This window comes from Plutella xylostella, chromosome 29 (genome assembly GCF_932276165.1).
Source record: "Plutella xylostella chromosome 29, ilPluXylo3.1, whole genome shotgun sequence".
Classification (NCBI taxonomy): Eukaryota; Metazoa; Arthropoda; class Insecta; order Lepidoptera; family Plutellidae; genus Plutella; species Plutella xylostella.
The window spans coordinates 6,878,124-6,890,293 of record NC_064009.1 but is presented as its reverse complement, the minus strand read 5'-3'; the positions used below and the strand labels follow the sequence as shown (position 1 = coordinate 6,890,293).

Here is a 12,170-nt window from a genome sequence, read left to right as displayed (position 1 = left end):
TAACTATAATATGTCAAATTCATAAAAAAACACTAAGGCATGTATATCTCCTACACATCCCACACACACACACCTATAACAGCACACCAAATAACACAGAACACCCTTACACATACAACGTACTAAACATACAGTTAACAGAAATAAATTATATCATCATAAATAAACATATTAGCTATTTAATTCACCAGATACCTACCTACTTGCCAACTTCAACTTACTCACTTTATCAACACATAACTGCTGTCAAATTATATTTCAATAAACATACTCACTACCACTTAAGGATACCTATAAGACGGTTGATCAAACTGGGTGCCTTACATAAATACATTGATGACCTACAGAGACTACACCTCAAGAACTTTTACTCATACTTGTTTTATTAATGGATAATGATATAATTCAGACCATTGATGGCATCGATAATTACCTATTATCTGAATCAATTACATGCAACCCTGAAGACTGTTTGAAACACATAACTAATAGTAAAAAACAATTTAAAATTATGACACAAAATATAAGGAGCATCTGTTGTAACTTTTCAGGTTTTAGAACATTGTTACATAGAACGCAGCTTGACCCTGACGTACTTGTTCTCACAGAATGCTGGCTAAACTCTCCTACAAATTCAATTTTACCACACATGGATTACTACACTTGCATCTCATCAAAAAATAATCTCATACAAAATGATGGTGTAGTTGTCTACGTAAAAAGTGACATTACGTCACAATCTTATGAACCAACTTTCAGCGACGCGAACTGTCTAGTTACTATACTGAATAATAATGTTGCCCTTATTTCCATATACAGATCACCATCATATAAATCAATAGAAAAATTTATTCAATCCTTAGATAATGTATTAAGCTCCTTACAAAATTATAAAACAATATTGGTCACAGGGGATATTAATTTGGATATCATACCCAATAATATTGACGATCGTGCCTCAACATACCTAGAACTTCTAGCATGTCATGGTTTACTCCCTGCACACGTAATACCCACCAGAGATAAAACCTGTCTTGATCATGCCATGATAAAATCCCGCCTAAATTCAAAAACACTAATTATTGACAATAGTCTTACAGACCACAATGGGACGGTATTCATTTCGATAGATCTAACGCACTACAATCCATTATCTAAAACTATGGTCTCAAAAGTAGACTATCAAGGCATCTCAAACGATATATTAAAAACAGACCTAGGACATGTAATGAAGTGTACAGATTGTGAAGAAGCTACTAATATGCTCATAAATTCAATTTCAACCATAATTAATAATAATACAACTGTAATAAACTTAACTAGGAGGAAAACTCCTTTGAAACCATGGATCACTGAAGGTTTATTGAGATGCATAAGAACAAGAGACAGAATGCATAAAAAACTTAGGTTAAATCCAGATAATATAAATTTAAGTATTTCTTACCGTAGATACAGAAATTTCTGTAATGCATTACTTAAAAAGCTAAAGCTTCAACACGAAAAATCAATACTAGAAATGGCAAGCAATACTAACGTAAAAAAGACCTGGCAAGTTATTAATGAAATTACTCGTTTCAAGCCGAATAAATCTGCTCCCAAGGACTTACTTTTGATAACTAAAGATCCAATCGAGGCTGTTAATGCCGCAAATGACTACTTTGCGCACGTAGGTGAAAATCTCGCAAAAGACCTTCCGCCATTCAATAATGCTAAATTTACTGAAGACCACAGTCCTAATTCATTTGTCTTGTTGGAAACTGACTTATCGGAAGTAATCACCTTGATAAACTCTCTCAAGAATACGGCATCATCAGGAAATGACAATATTTCATCAAAAATCTTAAAACAAAACATACCCAGTTTGGCTGCCCCTTTAACTCACATATGTAATCTTGCAATATCAACAGGCATTTTCCCACAAGTTTTGAAACAATCTGTAATCACTCCTATTCACAAAGATGGTGATAAGGCAACCTTGAGCAATTATCGACCCATCTCTATTTTACCTACAATATCAAAAATTCTTGAGAAAATCCTTAACAACCAACTCATTCAATACTTAGAAAAAAACAACCTACTTTCACCAAATCAATTTGGATTTCGTCGAGGTAAATCGACTGCCGATGCCGTATCACAGCTAACAGAGAAAATAGCCAGGGGATTGGACGAAAAAGATAGATGTCTCGCAGTATTCCTAGATCTTCGCAAGGCGTTCGACACCATCTCAATACCAATTCTTATAGAGAAGCTCGAAAACATTGGTGTTCGATCACTCCAGCTACAATTATTTAAAAGCTACCTTAGTGACAGAACTCAAACGGTTAAAGTTAGCGATAAGATCAGTGAACCTCTCCCAGTCAAATATGGTGTCCCACAGGGAAGTATCCTTGGCCCAACCTTATTCTTGATCTACATAAACGGTCTCTGTAATCTCAACATCAAAAATAGCTACATTTCCTCGTTTGCTGACGACACAGCAGTACTGTTTAGAGGAAGCACATGGGACTTGGTTTTTAACGATGCCCAAGATGGATTGAATGTAATAACGAAGTGGCTTGGTCTAAATCGCCTTAGTCTTAATATAGAAAAAACCAAATACATGACTTTTTCCATGGTATCGACAACACAACCTAAAAACTCAATATTTTCTCTAACTGCACACTCTCTTTTATGTTCAACTAATGCTGTAATTCCATCTTTGTGTAACTGTAACTCTCAGAAACTAGAAAAAGTTATTAAAATTAAATATCTCGGTGTAATATTGGATGAAGGTCTCACTTTTAGAGAACATATAAACGTCTTGTCCTCGCGCATTCGGAAGTTAATTGGCATATTCAAAAACATCAGATTTGCAGCCACCCCTAAAGTTATGAAAACTATATACTTTGCACTATGCCAATCACTACTACTATATTGTATTGGTGTGTGGGGTGGTGCAGCGAAGACACACCTTATCAAAATTGAGCGAGCACAGAGGGCAGTCCTTAAGGTTATCCACTTCTTGCCTCGCTTAACACCTACTCTGGTGGTTTACCAGAAGTCCGAAGTTTTGACAGTTAGACAGTTGTTCATACAGCACTCGGTACTTCTACAACACAGGCGTGTCAATACATCCAACACAAATAGAGACAGACGTCGTAAAGATATTGTGTCAATAACTGAAAAATGTAGAACGACTTTTGCACAACGTTTTCAGTACTTTTTGTGTAAATTGCTGTATAACAGATTGAATGGAGTTCTTGATATATTTGACACACCGTATCAAGAATGTAGTAGAAGCATCAGGAACTACTTGTTGAAGCTGTCATATATCGAAACAGAGGAGTTGCTTACCATTACTACTTAGATAACACAAACACTGTAAATTTGATGAAAGACAGTCGACCACTTTGACATAGAAATTTACACAATCAATCATACTAACAAAACCCATTTACACATTCACACATATACACTTACACACATACATTAACACACATAGGTACACAGTCATTTACACATATACACAACAAAGCATGCTAAATTATTATAATTTTTTTATTTTCTTTTCATTTTTATGTAATTTTAAAGGTACCTACCTAAAATATAACCTAACTTTAAAAACAAATTAAGTACATAAACATGTAAAAAACGACTACATCCTACCTATATTAGAACAATTCCAAGGAGGGCACTGATACCTGTAATACAGATTATGTCTAGTACAGGTATTGGAAGTTTTCCATATCTTAGTACATAAGGGTAATAGTAATACTGTAACTTCTATAATGTTGAATCAATATGTACCTTTACTTGAACAATAAAACTATTTTTATTTTATTTTATTTTATTTTTATTATTTACCTCCATAATGTACCTATTCTTATTGTTGTACTATGCACAACCGATGCTTGTGTTTTCGACGCAATCCGTGCGCAAATATGCAAGACACAACTCAAACGTAGATCCAGGCATTCGAAATACAAGCATATTTCATTCCATTTAATTATATGACACTTACACTTGGCCATAAAATTAACTATCCTTCCTTCCTCACCAGGTATGGGCGTAGGCGCGGATGCGGGGCTAGAGAAGCTCGGCATATTCGTGAAGACGATCACGGACAGCGGCGCGGCGGCGCGCGACGGCCGCATCCACGTCAACGACCAGATCATCGAGGTGGACGGGAAGAGCTTGGTATGTAACACCCTGTATATGGCAGTGAGAGGTCCTGTAACACCCTGTATAGAGCTAGAGAAGCTCGGCATATTCGTGAAGACGATCACGGACAGCGGCGCGGCGGCGCGCGACGGCCGCATCCACGTCAACGACCAGATCATCGAGGTGGACGGGAAGAGCTTGGTATGTAACACCCTGTATATGGCAGTGAGAGGTCCTGTAACACCCTGTATAGAGCTAGAGAAGCTCGGCATATTCGTGAAGACGATCACGGACAGCGGCGCGGCGGCGCGCGACGGCCGCATCCACGTCAACGACCAGATCATCGAGGTGGACGGGAAGAGCTTGGTATGTACCACCCTGTATATGGCAGTGAGAGGTCCTGTAACACCCTGTATAGAGCTAGAGAAGCTCGGCATATTCGTGTGACGGCCGCATCCACGTCAACGACCAGATCATCGAGGTGGACGGGAAGAGCTTGGTATGTGACACCCTGTATATGGCATTGAGAGGTCCTGTAACACTCTGTATAGAGCTAGAGAAGATCGGCATATTCGTGAAGACGATCAGATCATCGAGGTAGACTGGAAAAGCTTGGTACGATACCTGTGATTATGTTTTGCCGTGGGTATTCCGGGGTAACAATAGCCGACGTGTTCAGCAAGGATGTCAGATTACAACATGTAAAATTTCATAAAAAAAATCTGCCACCTGTTTTCTCAGGAAAAATGTAACAAACATCCATCCTGAAAGCAAAATTTCACATTACATTTCGTATAAACAACACGGATACATATTGTTTTCACACTTTACATTTTAAAGCTATGTAAGCCAATCAGGAAGCACTCTTTCAGCACTGTAATTTCATCTCTTGATACTCTGTAGTAACTACAGTGTAGTTCAACTTTATTTCTTAACTCAATAGCAATAACATTAACATTCGTTTCCCCAGGTGGGTGTAACGCAAGCGTACGCCGCGTCAGTGCTCCGCAACACGTCCGGCCCGGTCAAGTTCCTGATTGGTCGAGAGAAGGACCCCGAGAACAGCGAAGTGGCTCACCTCATCAGACAATCGCTAGCCGCTGATAAGGAAAGAGAAGAGAGGTTAGTTGTACAGCTACCGTACCGCCGTCTAAACATAAAGCCGAGTATTTTGTACAAGACATCAGGCGAATTAGCGCGGCGTTGCCAGGCCCCGACAAACATAAATATGTCGCGATATCGCGCAAATTGCAATCATAGATATGACATCGGGCGACATCGCATCGTGTCCGGGAAACGAACGCAGTCGATATTATGTGCTGATATAGTGTGCCCCCCCTCATCACATATAGTGTGTGATATATGCGCGGTGAGGAGCGGGGCGAGGCCGCCACGAGCGTGACTAGAGACAGAGATAGAGACGTGACAAAGCGCAGCAGCCGATTCTCCCTCCTGTCTTGCCGCGCGCATACCTCAGGGAGTGCACAGCAGTTATGGTCACATTATACTCGTAGTTACCCTACTCACAGAAAATATACTAATGTAAACACTCTTTGCAGAGCGAACCGTCAGCGTCGACAACAACCAGAGGATGACGACACTGGGGGCGCAGAGATGGCCGCCAGTCTGCAGGCGAGGCACCCCGAGATCAACGAGCTCAAGGCCTTCTTGCAGGAAGTACGTACTAATTGTGTAGTTAATGCGACAACAGCCGGAAGAAGACGAAATGTAAAAAAAAAACTTTGCCTAAGATTTTGTGTGCGTTTTCTATCAAGAGCTTCGCTACTTTTCACTGTACTGGTTTAACGTACCCTTTTTGGGTGTTAATAGTGTGCGGATTTCATCAAGCATGCGGGATCGCACTCCATTTTCCCGCGTCCCGCGTGCGTATTCCACGCATTACAATAAATATTTGTATGAAAATAACACATGCGTGTGTCACCCGTGCGGGGAAATCCTGCGTGCGTGATTAAATCCGCACGCTATTAAAAATACCCTTAATATGTAAGCAACCCTTTCTTCATTTCACATAACCTAACCCCCCTTATCTCTCCACAGCTAATAGGCATGGAGGCGGGCGGCGCGGACTCCACAGAAATAGGCGCGCGGGTGAAGGAGTGGTGCGGGGGGCGCGCGGGGGGCGAGGAGCTGCGCGGGGCCGTGGCCGCCGCCGCCGCGCACGCGCACCAGGCCACCGCCAAGTACGACAAGGTAATGTCCACCTTGTGTCTATAGCTGTAGGGTGAATTTATGGGTGATAACTCTTTTTATGTACGGTGATAATGAGGCATATTTTTGTTCCTAAAATGTCAACGTTAGTATTAGTTTGTATAAATAGAGTATAAAAAGGTCGTGTCGAGTCAAGTGGGGTGGGGAGAGATAGGCGCGCGGGTGAAGGAGTGGTGCGGGGGGCGCGCGGGGGGCGAGGAGCTGCGCGGGGCCGTGGCCGCCGCCGCCGCGCACGCGCACCAGGCCACCGCCAAGTACGACAAGGTAATGTGGACCTTGTGTCTATAGCTGTAGGGTGCATTTATGGGTGATAACTCTTTTTATGTACGGTGATGATGTTAATGAAAATGTTAACGTTAGTATTAGTTTGCAATTTTGCATAAATAGAGTATAATAAGGTCGTGTCTAGTCAAGTGGCGTGGGGAGAGATAGGCGCGCGGGTGAAGGAGTAATGCGGGGGGCGCGCGGGGGGCGAGGAGCTGCGCGGGGCCGTGGCCGCCGCCGCCGCGCACGCGCACCAGGGCACCGCCAAGTATGACAAGGTAATGTGGACCTTGTGTCTATAGTAGTACGACGAGGTAATGTGCTATATCTACACTCTACAGCCTGTAGGATTGATGTGTCTATGGTAATCCTTTATGGTGACCTCTGTGTGAAGTGACAGTTCACCTGTCACGCTAACTAATAAAATGACCTCTAACAAACAAATCCCGCAAATATTGATAATCCATAGGTTTGTGCTGGTATAATGTTTATTTATTTATTTATTTATTAGGTTTTTCAACAGACACACACTTTACATTCATAAAAAGAAAACATCACAATACATGCCACATTGGGTATCCAATTACAGAAAAACACAGCATTTACAACACAATCGAGCAAAACTTATGCACTAATAGCCGGCATATAACTTAATACCTTAAATTTATACAAGTTAAAACTAAACATTTTACAAAAACAAAATTTACATGAATTTTTATGAATTACTTAATACAAGTTTTTTTTTTGTTTATTTACATAGAAAATAGAATGATCTATTATTGATTGATACGGCGAATTTGTAGTAACCGAGAGGTTGACTTTGTGGATACTACTTTGCATAAAATGAAGTATAAAAAAGTCGTGAAGTTAAGACGAAGTTAGACCATCGACGACAAGATAATATGAATGGGGTAGACCCCCATTAAATAGGAATTTAAATTTAAACACTTTTCTTACAGCATTGACCGCATCTTCTGATCTTTCACTCATCTCTATTCTATCTACTTTTAGAACCATAAAAAAACTCTTTATTTTATCTCCGCAGGCAAAGCGCGCGCTACGCGAATGGCGCCGCACCCGCGCCATGGTGCGAGCGAGAGAGGAGTGGTGGAGCGCGACCGTGAGGGACGCGCACAGAGAGTACGCGTGTGCGCTCTCCGCGCTGCAGGACCGCGTGGCCAGGCTGGAGGTGCTGCTGCTGGTTAGTGCACCTTCACTGTTAGACAATGAGGTACAGCATGGCGCCATGGTGCGAGCGAGAGAGGAGTGGTGGAGCGCGACCGTGAGGGACGCGCACAGAGAGTACGCGTGTGCGCTCTCCGCGCTGCAGGACCGCGTGGCCAGGCTGGAGGTGCTGCTGCTGGTTAGTGCACCTTCACTGTTAGACAATGAGGTACAGCATGGCGCCATGGTGCGAGCGAGAGAGGAGTGGTGGAGCGCGACCGTGAGGGACCTGCCAGGTGGTCTTGCTGGATAGTGCACCTGAATTCACAAACTATAAAGTAGGTAACTTAACTGTATAATAGAGACGTGACGTCGAACCCTGTCCATGACGCGAGTATAGGAGGAATAGTTGCACTAAAGAATTAACAAACTTATTGAATTTTCTGTACCTTTAAAATCGCTGAGCAGGCAATAAGTTTTACCGGCCCCATAAATCTATTATTATGAAACTAAACTTACGTTACGTATTCATTTGACAGGAAACTCAGAAGAAGGCAGGTCTGCCCGTCATGCTGCCGCACGAGCCGTCAGCCCGAAGAGAAACCCCGCCGCTGCCGAGACGGCCCGACCCGGACCCCTTACTCATTAATGGTAACGTTCATGTTTCTTACAGACTAGAAAATGTAAAGTACTTATTAGGCAATAATCATCCACTGCTGGACATAGGTTAAGGAGCGCCTAACACTGTCCTCGGCCTTACAGATGATTACCGACTAATATTCTATGAAATCCAAATAACACAATATACAGAGTTTGAATACTAACTGCCTGGATAACATATTCACAAAATACATATTACCTACCATTATTTTCAGAATGATTCACAAAGATTAATTCGCTACTTTCTCCTCAGACCCATGGAGCTCAGACAGCGACCTATCAGACCTATCACCAATAGAAGACGAGTACGCGAAAGTGGACAAATCACGAGACCGCGAGCCTCCCGACCTCGGTGACGTCACAGCGTCGCCACCCAATGGGATCTACAGCACGGTCGCGCCACCGAATGCCGCGTCGTCATTGGCCAGTGCCATCTACAGCACCATTGCGCCGGTGAATGCGGCACCGCCATTGGTCAGCGCCGTCGCTTCGCCGAGTTCCGTGTCTGTTACCGCGTCCGTTGCTACTATTGTACCGGCTGTTGCGTAAGTTTATTATTGTTTTAATGAAGTTAAATTATGATGTTATTGGGTGTAGGAGGTATTAGGTCTATCATACGAGTATTTGTCCCAGTTGCACCTGCTCTGGGCCAACAGACGATTGTGCACGATTGTGTGGTACTATTAAGAAACTCAAGTCCTAGGCATTTTTCATATCAACCCAGACTTACTAATACATTAACAACCCCATTCCCCCAACAGGACAGTACCACCTTCGAAGCCAGCGCCGACCATCTCTCCCGAACCTGAGCTCCCAACCACCACAACCACAGACACCCGCGCCTCAACAACAGTGGTCACCGACTCCCGCAGCTCCACAATAGACACGCGCGTGTCCATGGAGCTGGACTCGGCGGTGCCGCGCGGCTCGCTGCTGGACACGCGCGTGCACCGCGCGCGCACGGACCTGGCCCGCGCGCGCCCGCACGCGCCGCAGTCGCCGCACTCGCTCAGCAACGCCAGCTCGGTACGTACCCACACACACTCGACAGTATATAGACAGGCGAGGATCAACAGTAGACACCCGGGTGTCCATGGAGCTGGACCTGGCCCGCGCGCGCCCGCACGCGCCGCAGTCGCCGCACTCGCTCAGCAACGCCAGCTCGGTACGTACCTACACACACACTCGACAGTATATAGACAGTCGAGGATCAACAGTAGACACCCGGGTGTCCATGGAGCTGGACCTGGCCCGCGCGCGCCCGCACGCGCCGCAGTCGCCGCACTCGCTCAGCAACGCCAGCTCGGTACGTACCTACACACACACTCGACAGTATATAGACAGTCGAGGATCAACAGTAGACACCCGGGTGTCCATGGAGCTGGACCTGGCTCGCACGCGCCGCAGTCGCCGCACTCGCTCAGCAACGCCAGCTCGGTACGTACCTACACACACTCTCGACAGTATATAGACAGTCGAGGATCAACAGTAGACACCCGGGTGTCCATGGAGCTGGACCTGGCCCGCGCGCGCCCGCACGCGCCGCAGTCGCCGCACTCGCTCAGCAACGCCAGCTCGGTACGTACCTACACACACACTCGACAGTATATAGACAGTCGAGGATCAACAGTAGACACCCGGGTGTCCATGGAGCTGGACCTGGCCCGCGCGCGCCCGCACGCGCCGCAGTCGCCGCACTCGCTCAGCAACGCCAGCTCGGTACGTACCTACACACACACTCGACAGTATATAGACAGTCGAGGATCAACAGTAGACACCCGGGTGTCCATGGAGCTGGACCTGGCCCGCGCGCGCCCGCACGCGCCGCAGTCGCCGCACTCGCTCAGCAACGCCAGCTCGGTACGTACCTACACACACACTCGACAGTATATAGACAGTCGAGGATCAACAGTAGACACCCGGGTGTCCATGGAGCTGGACCTGGCCCGCGCGCGCCCGCACGCGCCGCAGTCGCCGCACTCGCTCAGCAACGCCAGCTCGGTACGTACCTACACAGCCACAGCACAAACTACAGTAGACAACATGACTGTGGTATAGATAGACACTCCAGGGTCAACCAACAGTAGACACCCGGGTGTCTATGGGGTTAGAATCGGCAGTCGCCGCACTGGCTCTGCAACGCCAGCTCAGTATGTGGAGGGAGATAATGAAATTCGAGATGGGGGAGCAAAATTCGCGGCACATAAAATATGCAGAGTGTCGCAAAAAGGGCATACTAAGCCGGAGGGTGAGGTGTATGAACAACCACTTACCTTTTATTAATTTAGCATTTCCATAGAAACTTTGTTGGTCACGTGAATTTTTATTAGAAGAGCCAACAAAAATCTCAAAAGCTCAAAGAGTCACCCGTTTCGGCTTAGTATACCACTATTACAATATTCTGTATAGATGATACATACAAATACATAAAATATGCTGACGACTATAATCCCCGAAGGGTATAATTAACTAAACAACTACTTCATTTTTCATTTAGAATTCTTTAGTACACTTGACCCCACTTTAATCAAAATATCCTTCCACCCTAAGGTTGTCTTGAAAAAATCGCTTTAGCGATAAGACCGCCATTATTATACATATTTGTTAGTATTTAAGTTTTGTAAGTTTCTTTTATGTGTGTGTGTACAATAAAGAATATTCTATCTATCTACTTAAACTTATTTGAACTTATCGAATAACTTTTTAATTTCAGTATGACGGCCTAGACGACTCGTACAACGAATCCGCTGACGAGTCACTCAGTGAATCCACTTCGGGAGCGCCTCCGCACTCCGGCCATACTACAGTAAGATATTAATAATAATTCACTATAATACCTATTGAAGTTAGACACGTGAAGCTATAATAGCTACATCTGCTAACTTAGCAAAAAAAAAATATCAATGGTCATTTGAAGTTAAACCAAGTAACGTCTCTAGTCTTTATCACCGGTACGCCTTGCGCAACAGAGTGGTTTGTCTTTTGCATACGAGACTCATACCAATACAAAATCTGTCATCTAGGTATTTTGTCAAACGAACCCCCAATGTATATCTGTCGCAGGCATCTGGTTTAATCTCATGTTTGATTGAACCGCTAGCCCGTTCATTGGATGACGCTACTCAGTTGTATGACTAGGCCGAACGTTGATTGTACAAGCGTCACAAAACGTCCAACTAGTTAGCGGACTTAAAATCAGTCAGGTGGTGAATAAAACAAATATGGCGTCTAACAGCGAACAGCTGACACAAAAAGCACTTGTATTGTTATGTTTTGCAAATAAATTAGCTTTAAAGTGCGTTATTTATGTTAAAATAGTGTGAAGAATAGTGTTAGGCATCTGGTTTAATCTCCTGTTTGATTGAACCGCTAGCCCGTTCATTGGATGACGCTACTCAGTTGTATGACTAAAGAACAACTCGTCAAGTGGTTGACTGTAACGTCCAACGTATTGACTGAACGTTATTCAGCGAAGTCGTTAAATGGTTAAACAAAGATCTCATCTCACAAATTAACTAAACAATAACAATAAACGTACCTTGATATTGTTGTTCTTAATTATCGAGTTTCAGCACATTTTTTTCTTTGAAACTATCCGCCGGCGGTGTAATAATGGGTAAATCCATGTTTTACCCATTATTACACCGCCGGCGGATAGTTTCAAAGAAAAAAATGTGCTGAAACTCGATAATTAAGAACAACAATATCAAGGT

The 12,170-nt window shown here is 44.0% G+C and overlaps 1 protein-coding gene across 10 annotated transcripts in view; it reads left to right on the top strand.

Moving 5' to 3' along the window:
• Positions 1–12,170, top strand: part of LOC105392075 — a 45,660-nt gene that overhangs the window by 29,557 nt on the left and 3,933 nt on the right. For 8 of the 10 annotated variants that reach the window (XR_007268038.1, XR_007268037.1, XM_048631696.1 and 5 more), the window contains 10 exons: positions 4,040–4,176; positions 5,111–5,262; positions 5,700–5,817; positions 6,199–6,241; positions 6,524–6,633; positions 7,679–7,834; positions 8,337–8,448; positions 8,711–9,002; positions 9,219–9,483; positions 11,171–11,263. Coding sequence is in view for 8 of the 10 variants with exons in the window: in XM_048631696.1 (XP_048487653.1) it covers positions 4,040–4,176; positions 5,111–5,262; positions 5,700–5,817; positions 6,199–6,241; positions 6,524–6,633; positions 7,679–7,834; positions 8,337–8,448; positions 8,711–9,002; positions 9,219–9,483; positions 11,171–11,263 (1,478 nt within the window). In the remaining 2 variants the exon portion in view is untranslated. Of the gene's footprint in view, positions 1–4,039; positions 4,177–5,110; positions 5,263–5,699; positions 5,818–6,198; positions 6,352–6,523; positions 6,634–7,678; positions 7,835–7,882; positions 7,997–8,336; positions 8,449–8,710; positions 9,003–9,218; positions 9,484–11,170; positions 11,264–12,170 lie in introns of all 10 variants that reach the window. The other 2 variants (XM_048631695.1, XM_048631694.1) reach the window with 2 other exon arrangements.